The sequence below is a fragment of the Chiloscyllium punctatum genome, chromosome 2, assembly GCF_047496795.1.
Source record: "Chiloscyllium punctatum isolate Juve2018m chromosome 2, sChiPun1.3, whole genome shotgun sequence".
NCBI lineage: Eukaryota > Metazoa > Chordata > Chondrichthyes > Orectolobiformes > Hemiscylliidae > Chiloscyllium > Chiloscyllium punctatum.
The window spans coordinates 127,028,742-127,053,309 of record NC_092740.1 but is presented as its reverse complement, the minus strand read 5'-3'; the positions used below and the strand labels follow the sequence as shown (position 1 = coordinate 127,053,309).

Below are 24,568 nucleotides of genomic sequence, written 5' to 3'. Positions count from 1 at the left end.
CCCGACTCTCCAAAAAGTAACCCACCCAGACCCATTTCCCTCTGACGAATGCACCTAGCACCATGGGCAATTTAGCATGGCCAATTCACCTGACCTGCACACCTTTGGACTGTGGGAGGAAACCAGAGCAAACCCACACAGGTACAGGGAGAATGTGCAAACTCCACACAGACAGTTGCCCGAGGCTGGAATCGAACCTGGGACGATAATGCTGTGAGGCAGCAATGCTAACCACTGAGCCACAGTGCTGCCCCACAGTTTGATGTTTTTTAGGAAACAGGGAGAATTGAGCAATAGGAATGAATCCTGGGTGAATCACATCAAGACAAACACAAAAAGGGATGTATCATTGGGACCCAAATGGTGATAAGAAGATAGATGGAATGGTAGGGTTTGCTTTGAGACTTCTGATTAAAGCACTTTTTCATACAAAGGCTAGTTCCAATCTGAAGCCTTCTTCCTCAAATGTTGAGGTTAGAAATCAAGTGAAAATTTCAATGCTAAAGACTTTTGTAAAATGGGAGAAGTTTAGAGAGGGAGTCCAAGTGGTTGGCAATCCGGCAGCTGAAGACTTGTGCCAATTGTGGAGCAATAAGAAAAAAATCAATGATACATGAGGCCAGAATTGGAAGAACACTGGCATCTTACACAAAGAGGGAGGCTCTTACACAAAGAGGGAGGAGGTGAAGTTTGGATAGCGTTGAAAGGATGAGAATTTTAAAATTGGGGTGATACCAGTAAGCAGAGGGGTGATGGCATTTAATTTGAGAGTACTTGAATATAAAAGCAGGAAAGTACATCTGAGGCTCTATAAGGCTCTGGTCAGACCACATTTGGAGTGCTGTGCGCAGATTTCGGCCCCATATCTCAGGAAGGATGTACTGGCCCTGGAGCGCGTTCAGAGGAGGTTCACGAGAATGGTCCCAGGAATGAAAAGCTGAACATATGAGGAACGTTTGAAGACTCTGGGTCTAAACTCGATGCAGTTTAGAAGGATGAGGGGGGGATTTAATTGAAACATACAGAATACTGAATGGTCTGGATAGAGTAGATGTTGGGAAGATGTTTCCATTGGTAGGAGAGACTAGGGCCAGAGGGCACAGCCTTAGAGTAAAGGGAAAACCTTTTAGAATGGCGATAAGGAGAAAAAACAGCCAGGGAGTGGTGAATCTAATGGCCTAACTTCTGCTTCTCTGTCTTATGGGTGAGTAGGATTTGGTACGAGTTCGATATTGGCAGCAGACATTTGGACTTGACCACTATAAAATTTGTGAGCAATCTTCTGTCTGGTAGTTTCGTGCATTGCTTTGTCCTCACCTTCAGACTTGAGTTCTTGCGGATTCGGAGCCTCCCCATCCACATGTCAGTGAGTAGCATTTGGCTGCAGGTGTGAGCAATGAAGTCTCGGTGCTTGGCTGCTACAGCCAGTTGCAGGCAGGTTGAGTTACTCCAGTTCTTCAGCTCATAGGTCAGCAGCTTCATAGCCATCTGCTCCTCCTGCTTGTATGATTGGTCCAGGAGCTCGACAGCAAGCTGAGCAAACTCCCTACACACGGAACAATATGCAGTCAGACTGAGCTGAAGGCTGGTTCAAATCCACTTCATGCAAAGTTATGCCTCATTTTTGTTTTTTCCTTAAATATCAATCACTCTCATCTCAGGTATCAATACCACCACAGCCTCCATCCTTCTGGACTGACATAGCAGGCCATTCAGCCCCTCAATTTCCTGATCCACCATTCAACTTGATAATACCTGACCTGCATCTTAACTCCATTCACCTGCCTTGATACTCTAACTCTTAATGTCCATGCCTGACCATCTCAGCTCTGACATTTTCAATTGACCCTCCACCCCGCCTACTTCATCCACTCCACCCAAGAGTTCCTGAAGACCATCAAAGACACCAAGATAGAAGAGGATGAAATAATGGTCTCCTTTGACAAAAACAGCCCTGTTCATATCCATCAACATTAACCTGGCCAAGGAAACACTGATTACACTATTAGAAGACCCAAAGACACATACATCAAACACCACCGACTTCATCAGCAAGGACAACATTGTCAAGCTAGTGGACCTATGCCTTATCACCCACTTCACCTTCAACAACAAAACCTACAGACAAACCCATGGGATCTCCAATATCAGGATTCTTAGCAGAGGCAGTAATGCAGAGACTTGAACAAACAGCTCTGCCAACCATCTAACCCAAACTTTGGGTCCGCTACGTTAATGTCATCTCTGTCATGACTAAACGAAACAAATTAGAGGAAACCTTCAAGATAATTAATAATACCCTTACTGGCATAAAATTCACTAAAGAGGAGGAAAACAACAACAAACTGCAATTCCTTGATGTATCAGTCGAGCGAACAGCCAATAGGGAACTTCAGAGAGTGCAGAGGAAAATCAACTATACAGTGTATTCAAAAAGAATGGGTACCCAATGAATATAGTCTGCCAATTTCTAAGCAACAAACCCAAATAAGCAGACAAAACACGTCCAGAAACCCGAGCCACTCTCCCCTACATCAAAGACATCTCGGAAATGACTGCCAGACTATTCATACACCTTGGCATCATAGTAGCTCACAAACCCACCAACACACTTGACAGCAGCTAATGAACAGAAAAGACCCTATACAGACAACAAGCAAAACTAATGTCATTTACAAAATACCTTGGAAGAACTGTAACAAACACTACATTGGACAAACAGGCAGAAAACTAGCCACCAGGATACATGAACATTCACTAGCCACAAAAATACATGACCCACTCTCACTAGTATCCTCACATAAGATGAGGAAGGACACCACTTCGACTGGGATGACACATCCATCCTAGGACAAGCTAAACAGAGGCATGCACGAGACTTCCTAGAAGCATGGCATTCTAACCAGAACTCTATCAATAAACACATTGACTTCGATCCCATTTATTAGCCTCTGAGAAAAAGGACAGGAAATGACATCACCACAGGAAATAACATCACCAACCCAAGGAAACCTAAACACATAAATAGAAAGCGGGCCATACAGCCTGTGCTTCATCTGGAGGCTCACTGATGATGTTACCTGGCATGGTGACAAACGTCTGATAAAGAATCTTCCAGCTTAGTGAGCAAACCCCCATCCAGAGCTACAAATCTTCTCAAAACTCACTAACATCCCTGACAACTTCAAAGCCTATCTGCATGAAATGCCTCCTCTGATTATCTGAATAACCTCACTCGATTTTTAATCTGTTTCCAGGATTCATTACCACCAAGGGAAATAGTTTCTCTCCAACTACCCGATCAACTCTTTTGATTATCATAACATGCCAGTTATATCATCTCCTAGTCTTTTATAACCAGGGGTATGCAAACCCAGTCTATTAGCCTATCCTTGTAATTTAGACTGGTATTATTCTGGTGAATCTGCAAGCCAATCCATTATCGTTCCTAAGGTGTAGTGTCCAGACTAAGTGTAGTATTGTACCTGGAATAGTGTCAGATCAGAGTTTGGGATGACCCACTAAACATCCACCTCTTCAGATTCTCGTCCTCCATGAGATAAAGGCCTTTTTAATCTATAGCCTTCAGTCTTGGTGCTGACTTGCACATTGCTCCAGATTTACAGGAGCCCTCTGTCACTCTGCCATCCTTTATGTATGTTTCCTGGATGATGGGCATAAGGCAGGTTATGATTTCCTTTATTGTCCATCTACCCACAGCCTTCCTGAACTGCACTGTCATCAACAACAACCCTGCGGGACATAACACTCCCGCCGCTATCTCGCTGATTCACCCTTTAACATCCAGTTCTTCTGCCTCCTTGGGGTTGGTATCAAACTGAAACAAAAATGAGCTGATCCACTTCTTATTGACAGTTAGATATGGGCTAAATGGCAGAGGATGAGAGTTACATCTAAAATGCCCCACTCTCAAGGAGAATGTCAGCAAGGTTAGCATGTAAAGCAAGGTCAGGTGGTCAGTGATAGTCAGGCTTTGGAAAGGGTGTTGAAGGTGGCCACTAGAGAGATTCATAGCAACACAGCTGTGTTAAAATAATTGTGACTCTACCCTTAAGAGAAGCATAGATTTAATGGTGATTTGGTTTCGTTCCAATTAAAAAGGTAAGCAAGGTCCACAGATTGACCATAAAATGTAGAAGTAGTATTGTTTGACTTCCTAAGGGAATCATGGGATCTGGGATGGAGGAGGGACAATAAGATTTGAGTTCAAAGATCAGCCTTGATCCTATTGAATGGCAGGACAGGCTCATAGGGCTGAATAGGCAGAAGTGGGCACTGCAGATGCTGGAGATTAGAGTCAATATTAGAATGGTGCTGGAAAAGCACAGCAGGTCAGGCAGCATCTGAAAAGCAGGAAACTCGATGTTTCGGGCAAAAGCCCCTTCATCAGGAATCCTGATGAAGGGGCTTTTGGTTGAAACATCGATTTTCCTGCTCCTCGGATGCTGCCTGATGTGCTGTGCTTTTCCAGCAGTACTCTAATTTTGACTCAAAGGGCTGAATGGCTACTCCTAGGGGTTCTTGCTTATGCTCTTATTTCCTTTTGTGCTTTCCTCTCCCTCTCATCCCCTCCCGTGCCTTTCTCTCCCCTTCTCTTGCTTTCCCTCAGAAGACTGGAGGAATAAACCTAAAGGCGAGGCCTTGTGCACACAGCCAGCCATGTTATATGTTGCAGCTTTGTGAAGCAATCAGAGACAAACCTGGAGTTATGGTTTAATTCTTGTGAGATATCATCAACCATGTCGTTCTCGGAGGCCTCATGGGCCATGGCTTTGCAGAGCTTGCAAGCGACGAGAGCCTTGGCCATGGCTTCCTCACCGTGCTGCCAGAAGAACAACGCCATCTTCTGCCGCTTCATCAAGACAGCCCAGAGCATCAGCTCATGGAAAGGATAGGGGAAGTGATTGATCTCGGGGTCGTCCAAGTCAATGTCCACATCTTCCTCCCTTTTCTTTGTTGTCTTCCTGCCTCTTCTCATGGGAGGCTCTTCCTGTTTATTTGACAAAGAGAACATTCATCAGCAAAATGACAGCTCTACGGAATCACTACGCTTGAGATGTCACACATTGTCAGTCGGGGCTGCCAAAGAACTTGCCAGGAATTGACGACTGATCTCTTGGACATTACTGGAATAGATACCCGGGAGACCAACCATAAGGGTGTTAAAATAAACTTCTTGGTTTTATTCTTTTGTTTATTAGCTCTGATATGGAAGAGTACATGGGTATTTCTGTGATGGGACTTGAACCCAATGAATCAATGTCAGTCACACACTTTTGTTTTGAGTGCACTCACTAGTGTTCCACCCTGTCGTCGGCTCTCATTTATGCCTCCAAGCAGCTGTAATGCACGTCAATGGGCATATCTTGGTATTTTACCTTGGCTGATGTGCTAAACTAAGTGTGGGCATCATTCAGCTCCCTCTGGTGGTGATACAGCACAACAGCCCTCTCAGTGCATGATCCATAAGGATGGAAGAGGCAGACAGTCCTCACCTGAGGACAATGACTCTTACAGCAACACCAGCAAGATTTGTGACACATCCTCTGGATAAGGTCAGAACTTTACCAAGTGTCAACCTAGAGTTGGCAATGTAATCTGGTACAGAAAATGCTGCTACTTGCAGTAGAGGTGACTGGTGCAACATTGCATCCAATCCTGAGCAAGCAGAAGGTCAGTGAAGAAAGAAAAGGAGGGGAGGATTAAAGGCTGATTGATTGATAGTCAAGATTCTTCCAAACAGGATGTGTGAAGGCAGGGTATCATGAGGATTGACATTACACATGCCCAATAGCGAGAACGTAAGGCAGGCAAATAGAGACAGTCATTCCATCCAGGAAAATGCCCCTCACAGAGTTGGCAACCCTGTTTCTCAGGATTTGCGATGTACAGATTCTAATGTTGTAGAATGTGGCGCTTTAAGTTAGGACAGTATTTGATCTGAGAACTGAAAAAGTCTGTTTGTAATAATACAATTCAAATTCTATTTCATTAACTTAGCTTAATACCACAATAACAATGAAAAATGCTGGAAATGTGCTGAAGACAGAAACAACATTACCACAACCTTCCATCAGAACTAGAAAAGTTAGAGATGAAGGCTTTGAAGGTGGTTGGGACCTGGACAGCAGGAAGGCCTGACATAGAGTCATAGCGGCACCAAACATCAACTTTGTTTCTCTCTCCACAGCTGCTGCCTGACCTGTTGAATATTTCCTGCATTTGTAACTCTTGTAATATTTGGGGAACTATCATTTACAAGAGAGAGCTGGGGTCATTGTTTTGAGTGCTCTGTCCTGAAGGCCCGTTGCTTCCTAATGCTTCATCCTGAGCTGCTTTTCTTGCTCAGTTTTGCCAGCGCTAACTTGCCATTGCCTTCCACTCTCAGGGAACTGAGCAAGGAGGTAGGTTCCAAGCTGACATCAGCCAGAGCTAGAATTGAACCTACACTGTTGATGGTGACTCTGAATCATATACTAACCGTTTAGCTAACTGATCTAATGAGACCACATAACAAAAAGGTTTATAAAATACTTGAACAGGTTATCTACCTGTTGTAATGCAATATCTATTAGTAACACACAGATACATTCCTCAAACAGGATGCTGTAAGCATCCATATCATCCGAAGGCAGTTCTCTGACATACCCAGAATTTTCATTTCCAAAAATAAAGCTAATTTTAGAAAGAGATAATGGGAATCTGGGCACACTGAATACATGTCATATTTAAACACGTATAACATTAAACACGTATAACATTTAATTGTACCTTATTCAATTTTACTACTAGACTTTAATGTTTAAGAAAAGAAAAGTAAAGATTATATAACCACTTATAACATTTATTTTTACCTTACTTATTTTTACTACTAGACTTTAATGTTTAAGAAAAGACAAATAAAAACTGGTTCTTAACATATGGGTAATATCTCTCAAATACGAACAATATACAGTGAACTTGGAACTTATGATTAAGGCATTCTTCTAAAAAAAACTCAGTGAGTAAAACCACAACGAGAAAAAAAAACTTCACCACAAAGAAATGAAAGAATGAAGGACTGATTGAGGAAGGGACAGCGACTAAAACATCAGTTACATAGAAACAGCATTGGAATGGATGCAGATCATTAAGCAGCAATGAGAAAGAGAGGGAGGTTTCAGAGGCATTAAGGGAACCCAGAAGGAAACAATATTAAATCCAATACATCTTACCACGCCAAAAAACACTGATAACTCAGTAATGATTGAGTTGCTACAAACTTTTTTCCTCAGGCTGCATATTCCACTATTTTCTAATGTGTGGTTTATTTTTATAGATCAAGGGTTGGAATAGTCAACAACAAAAATTAAAATTAAATGAATTTCAAAATTTGGCCCCAGTGGGATTATTAGAAGCGCAAAACTACATTTCAATACTCTTGAATATATATTCCTGCAGATATAATTGGCTGATATCTTAAAAACTCACACTAACCATTTTATGTATGAGTTTTCCTTGTTGCTTTAAAAGATGAGTCATAGAGACAGGTTGAACATTTAATTCAAAAACTTGAGGTAATGAGGGAAAATCATCATTATCTCAAATGTGCTGATGTTTCTAAGTATGTGTTATTGCCCCAATGCCACGCATTCAGGCATATTGGTATTTTCATAGTATGTGCCCTCTGTGATGTATTTACAATTCTCAATGAGATACTGTCTCAGAAATCACGCTGATGTCCAGTATTGGAACTTTGCCATTGGTGAATATCCAAACCCCTCTTGTATAAACCAAGTCGACCTCCTTGAATGAAGGAACAGACATTGATGGTGTTAACATACCTCCATTCCCAGCAGTTTCAGAACCTTAGGCTGCAAGAAATCAATAAGAAAAGTGAAAATTTAAAATAAACACAAAGTAACTTTATCTTCCTGCACAACACATATTGAATATATTTTCATATTTTCACAATCCAACAGTTAATGACAATAAATTGGCACTTGCACCAGTTCAATAAGAATGAGCTTTAGTTGAGGCTGCACAGAAGGAAGCTTTTGGGTCCACTGGCCCTTTAAAAGAGCAATCCAGTTCCTCTCAGTCTTCACTGTTCTTGCCCACAGCATGACCATTTCTTTTTCCTATTCAAGTATTTATTCAATTGTCTTTGAAAGTTATTACTGAATCTGCTTCTTTCACGCTTTCAGTCAACACATCCAAATCAGAACCACTCACTATCTTTAAATAAAAAGGTTTCTTCATCTCCTCCTCTCTCATGTAACGTTAGTTTGTATTTCACAGGATTCACCATTCTCTTTGATTGCTGCACTTGTGAATCAGAATCCGGTTTAAGTATATATAAAATGAAACTGACGGATGTTAGAATGGACCAGGCCATGGGTCTAATTCCAAAGTCTTTCTGACAATGTAAACTGGTAATTGACAACTTGGTGAGGAAGTCCTGATATAAATTAGGATGGGGTGAATTACTGGACCATGGCAGATGCTGACCCTCTGAAGCAATGTGACAATCTTAGCTGAAAACATATCCATAACTTCATATTACTGCAATAATCTCTTTTAAAGGATATCAGCAATATTTGTTTATCCTCTTACAATTAGTCAAAGGGCTTGACCCTACATTTAAGTCCTGCTTAACAGTAACTCACTATGTTGTTTTACTTTAAGGTTGTTGATAAAGTGAGGGCAATATATCCACTTATTGTCAGCAGTTCCAATTGATCAATGCTTCCCTGTGTGAGCAGATGAACTTTCCCACCCCTCTACTGCCCTCACCCTCAGTCACTCTCACATTTGTCTAATGGCCTTGCTTCCCACCCTTACTTCCTGACATACCCCCAGCATTGTTTTTACAACTTGCTTCCCACTTTGCCCTGTGGCATATTTCCTGCCCTTGCCTCACCTGGTTTTGTCTCCTGCCCTCTGTTCTTAGCTTAGTCCTCAGGGTCTGTTCTTCCGCTGCCCGCTTTTCTTGACCGATATTAGGCCGGTTTTGGGTAAATTGTGGTTTCCTTGTTATATAAAAACATCCAGATGATCTCATACTTTTAACAGAACTCTGGTTAACTGACAATAGGAACTTGTTCACAAATTGGTGGTATAGTGGACAGTGTAGAGGTTATCTAAATTTACAAAGAGATGTTGATCAGCAATTTGTCTTTATCCTGTTACAGTTAGTTAAAGAAGTTGACTTGAGATCTTGATTAATTAAATTGAAGGGCTGAGTAGAGTTTAATTTGGATAAATGCGAGGCATTGCATTTTGGTAAAACAACAAGGCCAGGTTTTATATAATTAAAAGCAGGGCCCTGGGTAGTGTTGTAGAACAGGTAGGCAGGGTGGTTTAGAAAGCATTTAGCACACATGCCTTCATTGCTCAGACCTTTGAGCATAGGAGTTGGGATGTCATATTGAGGTTGTACAGGACCTTGGTGAGGTCACTTCTACAGGTCAGTGTTGGTTGCCATGTCATAGGAAAGTTATTAATAAATTGGAGGGGGTTCAGAAAATACACACCAGGATGTTGCTGGGAATGGAGGGTTTGAGTTAGAAAAATGGGCTGGATAGGCTAGGACTTTATCCAGTGGAGCTTGAGAGGTTGAGGGATGACCTTATAGAGGCTTATAAAGTCATGAGGGTCATGGATAAGGTGAAGAACAAGGGTCTTTTGCCGAGGGTGGGGGAGTTCAAAATTAGGGGGTATACTTTTAAAATGAGATGAGAAAGTTTTACAAAGGACATGGGGGCAATGTTCTTTTAACACAGAGTGTGGTTCGTGGGTGGAATGAACTGCCAGAGGAAGTGGTGGATGCAGATACAGTTACAACTTTTAAAATACATTTGGATAAGTGCAGGAATGGGCAAGGCTTGGAGGGATATTTGGCAAATGCAGGTAAGTGGGGTTAGTTTAGTTTGGAAACATGGTCAGCGTGGAGTGGTTGGACTAAAGGTTTTGTTTCTGTGCTGATGACTCTAGACTCCTGGCTCCCATTCTGAACTTACACTGAAGTCCAGGGCTCCAACTAGTGGTGAACAATTCTCAATGCAAGTAGTCTTGGAACTTTTTCTGCTACCTGCACCAGCCGTGCCTTCCATCAGATAGAGCCTGGTCAGCGTAAATGTACGACAATACAGTAAGTGAGCGCAATTAGAGTCATAAAGTCATAGAGATGTACTGCGTGAAAACAGACCCTTCAGTCCAACTCGTCCATGCTGACCAGATATCCCAACCTAATCTAGTCCCATTTGCCAGCGCTTGGTCCATATCCCTCTAAACTCTTCCTATTCATATACCCATCCGGATGCCTTTTAAATGTTGCGAGTGCAGGTTCATAACTCCTTGAAAGTGGAGTTGCAGGAGATAGGGAAGAAGACTTTTCGTATGCTTGTCTTTATTGCTCAGAGCATTGAGTATGGGAATTGGGAGGTCATATTGCGGCTGTACAGGACGTTGGTTTGCCACTTTTGGAATATTGTGTGCAATTCTGGTCGCCTTCCTATCAGAAGGATATTGTGAAACTTAAAAGAATTCAGATAAGATGTACAAGCATGTTGCCAGGTTGCGGAATTTGAGCTACAGGGAGCAGCTGAATAAGCTGGAATTGTTTTCCCTGGAGCGTTGAAGGCTGAGGGGTGACCTCATCGAGGTTTATAAAATCATGAGGGGCATGGATAGGATAAATCGGCAAAGTCTTTTCCTTGGGATGGGGGGAGTCCAGAACTAGAGGTTTAGGGTGAGAGGGGAAAGATATAAAAGAGACCTAAGGGGCAACTTCTTCATGCAGAGGGTGGCATGTGTATGGAATGAGCTGCCAGAGGAAATGGTGGAACTTTCAGGCAAAGAATTCCAGACTCCCACAATCCTTTGGGCAGAAAATACAGATTTAACTCTTTTCTAATCCTTTTCCCAAATACTTGAGGTGTGGTCCTCTTATTATTGACCTCTCAAACAGAAATAAGGCCTTATCTTACCTTAAAAAAATGTTTCTAACATTTAGTGATGCATTTTCTTTTGCAAGTTATTTCAGCTAGGAAACGAACATGTACATGTACATGTTTGATACAGTATTTCAGATTGTACATTAGTTTTTTCTGGGCAAGAAAATAGCTGAAGGATTGTAACTCCATCTTCAGTATTGATTCCAATGGGAATCTGTGATTCACTTAAAGTTTTGATTTTCAAAAGCAGAACCACAACTTTAAGTGATGACTCCTTGCATCCAGTTCATTTATATAGAAACAAATCACCAGTTTTCATTTGCAAATGAATAAAATAGAGAAGCTTGAAGTTATGTTAAACTTGTTCAGAATCATTGTTGGACCATGTTTGGAATACTGTGCTCAACTTCGGTCTCCATGTCACAAAAGGATAAAAAGGTCACGGAGACGGCACAAACAAGATTTATTAAATCAATACCAGAGAAAGAATATGCCACTGAGATGAGATGAAGAGGATTAGGAGGAGGCACATGTGGACCAGACATACTGGCGAAATTGGGTCGGAATACTGTTTTTGGGCTGTAATTACTATGTAATACCAAGTAGCTATGCATTATTTGAAATCTTGTATATATTATAAAAATGTGATTTTTTTTTCACAATGCAATCTTGCCCCTAAATTCCTCCTACAATGTGTGAGTCTAGATTATTATGTGTGGCAGGATGGTGAAAAACTTTCACTTCAAAAACCTGGTAATATACTGACACCTGCAGGTGGGAGTGACACTGCAGCAGGGATTCTTTCCAGCCAGTTGTGATTCATCTTTGAATCATAGGGTCCCTATAACTTGGTAGTGGACTGTTCAGCCCATCAGGTCCACACCAACCCTCCAAAGAGTATCCCACCCAGACCTAACTCCTTACCTTATCCCTGTAATCCTGCATTTCCCATGAACAATCCACTTAACCTGCATATCTTTGGATTGTGGGAGGAAACTGGAGCACCCGGAGGAAACCCACACAGACACGGGGAGAACGTGCAAACTCCACACAGTCACCCAAGGCTGGAATCGAACCTGGGTCCCTGGCGCTGTGAGGCAGCAAGACTGAAGTTTTAACATGTCGAATTTCATGCTTGACAGTTTCAAAACTATCTCTGTGAATCTGAATAAAATCACTGGAAAATTTGTTAATGATATTGCTCTGGGGTGAAGGCTTCATTCTAATTTATGAACCATTGAGCTGAAACATTAACTTAGTTTCTGTCTTCTCTCAGGTCAGTAACTTCCAATATTTTCTGTTTTAATTCAGATGTGGTATTTTGTTATTTACTGGTGGGACATGGACATCACTTCCTTGCCTGTTCCTAACTGCCCTTGAGGAAATGATGATGAGCCACATTCTGAACAGCTAAATGGCTTAGTAGTCTTTTTTAAAAGGCAGTCAAGAGTCAATCAAATTGCTGTGAGTCTGGAGTTACAGTTAGACCAGACAGTGTAAAGATGGCTGATTTACCTGCCATTGGACATTTGTGAACTCAATGGCATTTTTTAACAACTGATCACAGTTTCATCATTACTTTTTCCACTTCCAGAATTATTTAACTAGTTAAGACAGCCACTGTGAAGGAGGATAAGCAGCCCAAACCTCTAGTCTATTAGTCCAATGATTTAACCATGATGGTATTGTTGCTATACAATAGATATGGCAGATGGAACCAATAAGTTTTCAATAACGTAAGAGTCCCATTTACTAAATTTAATATATTTAAATTATGAATTCACTATCAAAACATACATTGGGAATTGTAAAGCTGTGGCCTACCCACTACAGTATTTGGTATGTAGTGATAAATTGTAGGTGGAGTAAAAGGAAAACTCCTATGTCTTATAGTCACCCCAGTACCTAATGAAGAAGACGTCAAATCATGGGCCTTCTCAAATGGCTTCACTCTATCACACTGCTGCCTCCAATCTGATCACATCCAAGACATGAATGCCCATGGTGGTCCCAACTGAGGGCCTTAAATGAACCATAAGTAAGCATTTAAAGAGATCACCTGCCATTTTTAGTGGTATTCCAGTTGTAGATGGGTTTGTTGCTATGTAACAGTAAATCTGAGAGAACTGTTGCTATCACCCAGGTGGGTCTGTTGAGCTGAGCTGAGCTGAGCTGAACTGGGCTGGGCTGAGCTGGGCTGGGCTGAGCTGGGCTGGGCTGAGCTGAGCTGGGCTGAGCTGAGCTGGGCTGGGCTGAGCTGAGCTGGGCTGGGCTGAGCTGAGCTGGGCTGGGCTGAGCTGAGCTTGGCTGAGCTGGACTGAGCTGGTCTAGGCTGGGCTGAATTGGGCTGAGCTGAGCTGAGCTGGGCTGGGCTGGGCTGGGCTGGGCTGGGCTGTGCTGAGCTGAGCTGAGCGGGGCTGAGCTGGGCTAGGCTGAGCTGGGCTGGGCTGAGCTGGGCTGGGCTGAGCTGAGCTGGGCTGAGCTGGGCTGAGTGGCGTTGAGGTGGGCTGGACTGGGCTGGGCTGAGCTGAGCTGAGCTGGGAGGCATTGGGTGTTCGGCTCATCAGAACCAAGATTGTGGTGCTGGAAAAGCACAGCAGGTCAGGCAGCATCCGAGGAGCAGGAGAATCGACATTTTCGGCAAAATCCCTTCATCAGGAATGGGCTCATACCTTAATTCAAAAGCTCGCAGTGACTGATTGGACAACCCAGCATTGGAAAGAATTGTTGGGTGATGGGGGCGTGGAAGTTTGTTGACAGACACCCCCTTGCTGATGCATATACACCCACCACCACACACCTACCCCATGAATACCCTCTTCATTCACTTACCAATGACCAGGATCATCTCTCTATTTTGGGCTCTAATTTGTGCATTTCCTGCAGCAGCCACTGCCTCCTAGTGGCACTACTGAGCAAAGGATCTTTTGAATTGGCTGCAATTCACAATAGTTGGGATTTCTACCACCATAGCTCCTGATCCTGTGAAAAACCCTACTGGTGGCCTTATCTTGGCCTGACTGGCTCATGATCCAGCACGTTTTCCAAAAGGGAGGCTCATTGGCTGGCTCTGTCACCAATGGGCGAGACTCGGCCCTGTGTCAACCGGAGGAGGGTGGCAGCTGAAGACGGGACAATGTTGGTGTTCCAGGGACGATCTAAATTTTAGACTGTGTAAAGTTTTCCTACTTACTTAAGGTTGACCCTGGGCAAGGCTTTCGATTGCTAGATACAGTATCATAGAGAATGCAACTGTTGGGAACAATGGAAAGGTGTTTGTGGTCTGAATAAACCTGCACGGGATGCTGAATTGCAATGGTCTCAAGTCAGAACAAATTACAGATCAGGACTCAGAAGAAAGGGACCTACATTTTCAGCTGGGGCACGGCTGTATGTAATGTAGAATTTAAAAAATATCTGTAAGGGCATGAAGACCTGAACCTAATTCTGAGACACTGCTTCAAAAACCGTTTGGAGACTTCTTGAATTATGTCAGTTTAGTTAAGACGACAAGTTTAATCATTTTAATTAATAGATTTTCCTCAGTCGTTGGACTTGTCATTTAGAACTTCTGGTATAGATACTTGTACATCAGTCTGTTCAGGCATGATGTAGCACAACAATGGAGCAGGTAGGATTTGAACCAAGGCCTCATGGCCCAGAGGTAGGGATACTACCGCTGTATTGTGTCATACAACAGCAGCATTCCATATGAGATATCAAAGTCAAGCCAAGTATTCAGGCCATTGAGATGAGAGAGATAGAAAGGAGATAAAAGGGGAATGGTGAATGGAAGAAGGTGAATCTGTAAATGACAGAGAGTGGGAGAGGGAGGGACAGGAGCAGCAAGTGGGGAGTGAGGATGAAATAGAATCCACAGAGAGATCTTTGGACAAAATATGGCAGATGGAATATACTGTTAGAATATACTTTGGCAGGAAGGAAGGAGTTGAATATTAATTACATGCAGGAAACAATGGGACAGAAGGATTTAGGGGTTCTTACTTAAACCTCAAAAAGCTAGCATTCTATCTCCACATGTTATAGGGAAGGCAAATGGAATGCTTGCCTTTATTTCAAAAGTAATGAAATAACAGAGACATCTTGCTAAAACACTGCAAGGCCCTTGTAAGACCAACGTTGGAATACTGTGAACAGTTTTGGGTCCCTGAGGAAAGATGTACTGGCATTAGAGACAGGCCAGAGATCCAACAGGTTTTCCAAAAGTCTGATCCTGGAAATGGAGGGACTTTCTTCGAATGAGGTGAAACCTTATTGAAATGTACAAGATTTTCACAGATAGATGTGAAAAGTTTGCTTCCTCTTGTAGGAGAATCTAGAACATTGTGAAGATGAGGAGGAATTTCTTTTTTCAGAGGGTAGTGAATCTGTGGAATTATTTACCACAGAGGGCTGTAGAAATTGGGTCATTAAGTATATTTAAGACTGAGATAGACAGATTCTTAAACAGTAAAGAGAATGAAGGATTATAGGGAAAAGGAAGGAAGTTGAGGATTATTGAATCTGCAATGATCTCTTTGAATGGTGAAGGAGACTAAATGGGCTGAATGGCTTACATCTACTCCTATGCCTTAAGGTCTTAAGACAGAGAGGAAGCAAGAGAGTGCAGAGGGAGGAAGATTTAAAGGTGGCAGGAAGATGGAGGCACAGAGGGATGAGGACGGAATTGGGGAGAGCGGATACGGGAAGAGGAGTATGAGGTAGTGGTCTAGCTGGACGGTGGGGATGAAGTGTGAGGAGCAGGAAGGAAGGAGAAGAAGTGTGAAGAGGAGAAGTGGGGGAAAAAGGAGAAGGTAGAGAGGTGGAAATGGAAGGAGTACAGAGGGAGTGGGAGAGAGGGGTGACGAGGGAAGAGGATGGGAAGATATTTGGAGGAGGATCAAAGGGAGATGGAGGGAGTGCATGGGAGTGCAGGGAGAAATAGAGATTCAAAGGTGGGATGAAGGGAGGAGAAGGTGGGGTAGGAAGAGAGATGTTTGGAGGCAAGGGGGAGGGGCAGTTGGGAGAGGAAGGGTGAGATACAGGAATATGGGTTATCCAATACAAAGTTCCAAATCAGTGCTGTGAGAAAAGGCTGGTGTATATTCAAAAGGGGTCAGAGTGCCAACTGGGAATTGAGTGGGGTTAGTGATTAATGGCACCTTAAAGAAACAGTGAACAAATGACGAGGAGTTTAATATCAGAGAGATACCTTTCTGCTCTCAGTGGATTCTCTCAGTTCTATAGCAATATTCATTCCGCAGTGTCAGCCAGTGGGTAATTAGTGATATTGCATGTTTCTCAATTTTGACCAAAGGGATATTAGTGAACAATACACATATCAAATACAAATAACCGTCCAGCAGTAACACATACAGCAGGTAAATAGTGACACTTCAGAATCAGGTTTTCCCATTGTCTGTGAAAAAGCTTCTCTCAAGAAAATCATTTCAATGTTACTTTGTAAGTTTCTTTTATTTATCATGGGAATGAAAATGTTCAAACACAGCTGAAAAATGGCCAGTAGCATTACTACCACATAAGTGCCAAGTAATGACTATCTCTGACAAAAGAGAATTGGACAACAATCCTTTGATTTTTAGTGGCATTACCAATACTGAATCCCCCCATAATCAACATCCTGGGGCTACAATTGACCAGAAGCTGAATTGAATTAGCCTTATAAATACTGTGGCTGCGAGAGTAGATCAGAAGCTAGGAATCCTGCAGTGAATAAATCACCTCCTGACTCTTCAAGTCTCTGTCCTTCAGCTACAAGACACAAATCAGGACTGTAATGAAATACACATCACTTGCCTGGATGAGTGCAGCCCCAAAAACACTCAAGAAACTCAACACCATCTGGGACAAAGCAACCCACTTGACTGGCACCATATCCACCACCATAAACATTTATTTCCTCCATTGACCACAGAGAATACCATCTACAAGATGTACCACAGCTAGGAGAAGATGTCTGAAGAGGAAATGTGGGGGGAAAAGGAGAAGGTAGAGGAGTGGAAATGACTTCTTAGACAGCACCTTTCAAATCCAGTGACCTGCACCATGGCAACAGGAGCATGGGAATACCACCCTCTGTAACCTCTTCTCCAAGTTACATACTAAGTGACATGAAACGTGTTACTATTCCTTCAATATCACTGGGTCTAAATCTTGGAACTCCCTCCCAACAGTATTATGGGTGTAGATACACCCAAGTGGTCTGCAGTGGTTCAAGAAGGCAGCTCAGCACCACCTTCTCCAGGATAATTAGGGGTAGGTAATAAATACTGGCCTTGACAGTGACACGAACATTCCATGCACCAATAGATAAGTGGAAAATAACTAAAATAATGTCAAAGTCTCCCGGTGGCTACAAACAGCTTGAGTTTCTTTTTAAAAAATAAATTACTCACCCTTTTGGGACCAAACAAGTTGTGGTACAGGGTTCGAAATCTTTTCCGAGTGTAATTGCAACGATATGCACCTCCCATCAGGTTTTCAATCACTAGTCCAATGTCAATTAAACTTATCCTGTAGTCAGGAGGGAGATTCCCCTATAGAACACCAAGAGAACTTGTATATTTAGGAAGGGAACTTTTATCTTTAGAAACCACCAGGAGTGCAGCAGACATAAGCTCGTGAATTATTATTTAAATTCAACTGATGAGTTTAAAATGAATGAATATTTTTAGTGGTCACGTGAAATGCACGCAATGGATTTTCACACAACTTATGTGTAAACTCGAGTTTAATAACAAATGTATTTTATATGCTAAGCAGATTTTAAGCCATTCACCTGAAAATAGATCCAGCTGAAAGCTTGATATTCCCGCTGGAGAGAACAAATAAGTTTGAATAAGTAACTGGTATATTTTATAGCACAAAAAATCTGCCTTCAATGATGATGGTATCAGAGGAATGAATTGGTGTAAGTGTTTTAACAAGCTATCCTCTGGCAATGAAGCTGTCATCTCAACCAGTTCATCAGAACATCTTTCTGCAGGAATACCTGTCTGTGGATTGCTTCTGTTCAGTAAAATGGTATTGATGAGGTGTGTTTAAAAGACATTGTCATTTGGTGATTTATATGCAAGACGCCCTTAACAGCTTTTTGATTTTCAGCAGCACTTTCAGGACATTAATTTGAAAACCAGAAACAGCTGCTTTTAATGCTAAAATATTGAATCAACTGCTGGTGAGAGGGCTTTTAATTCTGTTGTTTATTTATGATCCTCGTTAGTTACGACAAGTTTGTCTGCAATGTTTCTTACAGCTCGCGTAAAGTAGCCCGTGTATCACACTGCTGGAAACTTCCAGAATTGGCGTCATGTCTTGTGGCCTTATACCAATGCTCTTGACACTAACATAAAGCATAATGAAGGCAAATACAAATCAAAGTACATTTCCATATCCTAACTTGCATTAACTAATCATTCCTGTACTCACTAATGTACACTGGCTCCCAGTCTGGTAATCCCTTCATTAAAATAAAATCCGAACCTTGTTTACAAATCCCTCCTTGCCCCTCCCTATCTCCTTTATTACCTTCATTGCTACAACCCTCCGAGACCTCTATGTTCCTCTAATTACAGCCTGAATGTAATGCTCTTTTTATTATTCCACCATTTGTAACCAAAATGGCAAGCTTCAGAAGTTCCTCCATAAACCTCGACAACTATCTTTCTCTCCTCCATTACAGTGCTCATTAAAGCCACCCACATCCAGAGAATGAAGGAGAAATGTTTATTAATGGAATCGCCTTAGCCCTTTGTGGAATATACATTAAATCCAATAATATTTTAAAGAGAAGTTTTTTTCAGTTTCCAATGCCAAGGGCATTCTTAACTTGTAAGCAATTTGTTTAACAAGTCAAACAGATTACCCTTCACCTTCTCCTCTATGCACTGTGCAGTTTCGTAAAATCATTTTGACATAACATAAGGGTTACAGTAGTGAAATTATTGAAGTATGAAACATCGTGTTCTAAGCAGTATGCTCAACATTGAGTTACTGCAAAAGTCACTCTGTGCTCAAACTAACCGGAATCTATCTCGAGTAACAGGCATTGAGAAGTTTATTTTTTGAGCAGCTATTTTGTAGGCTAGGCCACTGAGGTTAAATAGTCAAATTCAATGGCACGGTTCAGTAGCACTTCTGCCTTTGAATCAGACTGTTGTGGATTCAAGGTAAAAACAATGACTGCAGATGCTGAAAACCAAATATTGGATTAGTGGTGCTGGAAAGTTCCACCCAGGAGAGACTCACCCAGTGCAGGACTGAGGGAATGCTGCATTGTTGGCAGCGGCAGTTTTTGAATGGGAGGTTAACTATGATGTTGACTGCTCTCACAGCTGGAAGTAAAAGATCTTTTGATACTATTTCAAAGAAGAAGAAATGAGTTTTCCCCTTATTTTCTGTCCAATGTGTATCTCTCCATCAATGTCATTTGAAAGACAGATTACATGTGCATTATAAAATTGATGTTTGGGAGAGCTTGCTCTGCACTAATTGGCTGACATAACCATTATGATAGTGACTACTCTTCAGAAAGTACTTAATTGTCTGAAAAGCACTTTGGAATGTCCTAAGGTTGTGGAAGCTGCTATACAAATGCAAACCTTTCCTCGAGAGATAGAGGTTGCACCTTAAATAGGGTGAAGATTAAATAGAAATCTAGGCATTTATAAATATCTGTGAGCACATTCTTTATCCATCTAATATTTGCACTTAAACATTCATGCAATAACAACAAACAAAGGTACCCATTTAAAGAACAGATGCAACCACAAGTTGCTTTCTGATTTTTTGCTGCTGTATGCCAACAGGAATGGCTTCCAGGATGGGTACACTTCCTAACGAATCCATCAAACTGACACCAGTATCATTGAGGGTAACCATAGCATCACTATTGTACAAACAATATGAACAGAAATGATGAAAGATGAATATAAAACAATGCTGGCTCCACAATTAGATGACAACCCTTTCTTCTGTGGTCTGAATACCTACCAGAAATCACTATTATCTCATCCAACTCAGGTCTGAAATATCCCATGATTACTATGCACCTAGTGATCCAATGGATGGACAGTAGACCTCATTGGAGAATACATCTATTATGATAGTGGGTTGAACTTTGCACTTTATGGATGAGGGAGGCTGAGTGGGACACGAGCGACCTACTCACTCCCACCTTTGCCATCGTGGCTTGGCAAGTCAAGCAACAGGCATCCAATTAGCAGCAACTTAATGGTAAGAGGGTCAGCTAGCACTTGGTAAGGGGAGTTAGGCAGCTACACGTCCATTGCAGGCTCTAGGCAAGAATGTCAGGCAGAGGAGGGGGGTTCACCATGAACCAGAGCTTGGTCACACTATGAATTGAAGGTCTCCTTTCCATTTTACTCACTCATTAATTGCTATGGAAGCCTAAAGAGAAGTGAATGAATAAAGACTAGTAACATGCACCTACTGTCACCCTCTGCAGTCAGATCCATTGCTGTCTAAGTAAATGCCTTTTGACAGCAGGGCTGTGCCTCTTCCATCACTTTATTGATTGAGAGTGGACTGACGAGGCAGTAACAGCTGGATCTTTAATAAACTCGATAGTTTGCTGTTCATTTGAAAATGGGAGGTGAACTTTCAATTTTGGCATTTGCTCACCTTCTGTAAGGTTGTATTTTAAGTAAGTGCAGAGTTGGGCCAGGGAGAGGCAATTGGAGCCCACCCGATCTGTGGCTGTAACATCCAGCCCAGTGTTGCATAGTTATACTGGATTCAGCCATGAGCTGCTTAGGAAATAGAGGTAAAAATATGTTAAAGAGAAAGGGCGATTTTAACTTCTCTCTTTGTTGTAATGGGAATATAAGATGACATTGAGTAAACTACAACTTGATCATAGGTGGATTGTAACTGACTTTCACTGAGGATGACACCATGTGGTTGGGCCCTTAGTCAAGCTGTTGCTTCTGAATTGTAACCTGGAGTATCAGCTTCTGTGCAGACACATTGGGTAATGTTGGAGATGGTAATGCTTCTGAAAGGGTTAATGTTGGAGACTGCATACAGGCATACCCAAACTGATGATGTCATAAGTACTTGGGTGGGCAACGCAGAACACCTCAAGATCTTGCAGAGTGAAGAGCTACATCTATAAGTCTCCCAATGATTTTGGTGAAGTGTCTAACTTCACCTGATCACCATTATGTAATAAACTACATATTGATTATGAAGAGAGCCTCCTCATAGTTCATAGAGTCATATATGGTACAGAAGAGGCCCTTTGGCCCTTTGAGTCTGTACTGTCAAAATATACCCTTACTTATACTAGTCCCACTTGCCCCCACTATGCCTGTAGTGTTGAATGTTTATGGCACTTCAAGTGCTCACAAACTCATCCAAGAAATTTGAAAAGGTTGTGTCGTTTACTGCCTCAACTACCTTCCCAGGCAGTAAATTCCAGATTCCCTCCATCCTCTGGGTGAATAGGTTTTTCTTCAAATTCCCTCTAAACCCTCACTCAAAAATGGTGCCCCCGTGTTATTGTCCCTTCAACTAAGGGGAACAGCTGCTTTCTGTTCAACTTGCCTAATCCTCTCATAATCTTACATAAGCCTATCAGGACCTCCGTCAACCTTCTCTGCTGCATAGAAACAACCTGAGCTTATCCAGTCTCTATTCATAGCTGAAACATCCTGGTGAATCTCCTTTGCATCCCTTCCACTGCAATCACATCCTTCCTATAATGTAGTGAACTGCACACTACTCCAGCTGTGGCTGAACTAAAGATTCAGTTCAGACTCATGAGTAGCTTTCTGTTACCACTGTAAACCACAAAATTCCTTTATCCTGTTTAAAGAAAGAGGACAGTGGCTGAAAGCTACCGCAATCTCAAGTGGCTATCAAAGCAGCAGTGGGTAGCAGCGGTGGGTTCTGTTGCTTATTGCCTCAAGGTAACCATGGCGAGCATTCCACTGAACCCAGGAGCAATACTAGACATTTCCAGTTTTCAAGACTTTATGGCCTTAAGAGCAACTCATACATAACTGCAGCAGGTCTACAGTCAAACAGCTTGCACAGAATTTGTGGAAAAAAATCAACCAGGAGCGACAATATGAAATGCTAAAGCCAGTATTGGCTGTGATGGCATAAGAAATTTCTCTCACGTAGTTGAAAAGAATAAATGACCAGGAAGCCAAGAGTAGACTCAAGCAAATTCAATGCGAACCAAAGGCTAACCAAGAACGTGCCACCATTCACCGATATCACATTGGGTGGCCAAACTAAACATCCAGTGAGTTTACTGAGCACCAACAGCATTTCACAATCATAGACATCATACTGGTATATTAGATTAGATTACTTACAGTGTGGAAACAGGCCCTTCGGCCCAACAAGTCCACACCGCCCCACCGAAGCGCAACCCACCCATACCCCTACATCTACCCCTTACCTAACACTACGGGCAATTTAGCATGGCCAATTCACCTGACCTGCACATCTTTGGACTGTGGGAGGAAACCGGAGCACCCGGAGGAAACCCACGCAGACACGGGGAGAATGTGCAAACTCCACACAGACAGTCGCCCAAGGCTGGAATCGAACCTGGGACCCTGGCGCTGTGAGGCAACAGTGCTAACCACTGAACCACCATATGACAGAAGTCTCGTCATTCCAGCCTCCTTCCAGGAAGATATCCTTGAAAGGATACACCAAGGTACTTAAGGATTGTCAGGTTTATAGCTCCGTCAGCAGTGTGTGGTGATTACATACAATTTTCAGGAGTGGAAAACAGTCCTGGCGTCACTGAAGAAATCATGATGACTGAAATCAGCAAAGTTTGCAACAAAATGCAAATAAGGGGCAACCTATCTGAGCTCATTGAAACTGTTAAGGCACCAACACAACATGGTGAACAGAGTGTGATAACAGATTCAAATTTGATGTTATGTGATGAAACAATATAAGTCCAAGAGGACTATTTCAATTCTTCATCTTCCAAGGAAGAGTTATCAGTTCAGTGACTAGGCTAAGTCACCAGCTGCTCAACTAACATTACTGATGATGTGAACATGTTGAGTTTAACAGTGAGAGAATCTTTGAGGGCAAATGAAGATTGGCAACCTAATCTACATATTTCAGCCCCAAGGTATCAAAAGATTGAGAATAAAGATTTGTGTACTCAGATTGAAGATGGCTTCATTTAACTCCATGAGAGACAACCCTGAAGCGGGATGACCAATGTTGATGGATCCATATGCCTCTCCTCATTAAGATTCATTGGTTTTTCTCCACTTCTGTAAACCAAGTAAGCTCTTTGACCCAATCAAGGTGGCACAACTACAAGCTGGTTGTGGTTGGCAACTCAACAGAACACATGTAACAGGTAAGAGGCATCACATGATACACATGGATCCAGAGGTTTCAGTGAGTCTGTCAAGCAAGAGCTGGTGCTGTTGATGTGAGATTACCTCATACAAGAAGATGGGCAAGTGAAACTCAGCTAGTCCCACTCCTCCATCCTTTCCCTGCATCTTGTTTATCCTGATAATGTTCCAATTCCTTTTAGATAGCATAGTTGTACCTAAGTCAACTATAATCTCAGCTAGTGAATTCCAGATCCTAACCATTTACTGTGTAAAAAGAGTTTTCCTCTTGTCCTTTTCATTGGATTGCCATTCACCTTAAATCAGGGTCCTCTGACTCTCAAATCTTTTATGAAGAGGAATAGTTTCTCCATCTCCACTTTGTTCCAACCTTTCAGGACTGTGAGATCTTCCAACAAATCTCCTCTCAGTATGTAATGAGTTAAGATTATATTAGGCAGGAAATTTGTGAGGCAGGTGGGTGTAAGGAATTCAATTGAGATTGTACACTGGAATTCCATGGGTTAAATTTCCAACTTATTGACCTGCTGTCCAAGTGTCGATATAGATCATTATAAAAGCTGTTCATTGATGTAAAAACAAACTGGGCAGTTTCTATAATGAGCAAGCAAACTGAAAGCACATTGAATCTTGTTAAAGGGCATCAAATTCTAAGAAAGAGTCACTCTCTCCATACAGACCAGTCAATGCGTTGCACAAGGTCTCTAAGTTGCGTTTTAGTATAGCCCACTTAAAGTAATTAATGAATGACTAAAATAAAATCAAAATGTTATAAGTATGCAGCAGGTCTGGTAACACTGGAAAAAAGCAGATGGGATGATAACTCAAATGTTAGTTGTCAAGATTGTTACACTGCCATTCAATTAGATTATGGCTGATCTGCAACTAAATCCATTTACTTGCCTTAGCTCCATTTTCCTTGATAAAATGCCTCATTAAAGAGGCCACAGAATGGCTGATATTAGAAATGGAGGTGTCAGGTTTTGTGTTTGTGGTTAAGGTGGGAACATGTGCAGAGGGAACTGTACTCTACTGCAATACCATGAGGACTGGTTGTTGATGACACCGAACAGTCATGAATAGGAGCATTCCATGCCCCATCACTGACAACTCTAAATCCAAAAAAAGATCCTAATCAGTGATATTCCTTCCTGGAAAATAAACGAGATGGTGAACATGATGGATGCATTGTATGGGACATCTCTATGAAGTACAATAATTTTC

General features: G+C 42.0%; 1 protein-coding gene across 6 annotated transcripts in view; it reads right to left on the bottom strand.

The window, feature by feature from the left end:
• trpm3 (transient receptor potential cation channel, subfamily M, member 3) overlaps positions 1–24,568 on the bottom strand; it is a 561,085-nt gene that overhangs the window by 29,549 nt on the left and 506,968 nt on the right. For 4 of the 6 annotated variants that reach the window (XM_072588222.1, XM_072588237.1, XM_072588255.1 and 1 more), the window contains exons 13-17: positions 17,758–17,793; positions 17,375–17,515; positions 7,845–7,874; positions 4,722–5,011; positions 1,318–1,546 (exon numbers count right to left, since the gene is read on the bottom strand). In XM_072588222.1, the coding sequence (XP_072444323.1) occupies positions 1,318–1,546; positions 4,722–5,011; positions 7,845–7,874; positions 17,375–17,515; positions 17,758–17,793 (726 nt within the window). The remainder of the gene's footprint in view (positions 1–1,317; positions 1,547–4,721; positions 5,012–7,844; positions 7,875–17,374; positions 17,516–17,757; positions 17,794–24,568) is intronic. The other 2 variants (XM_072588229.1, XM_072588245.1) reach the window with 1 other exon arrangement.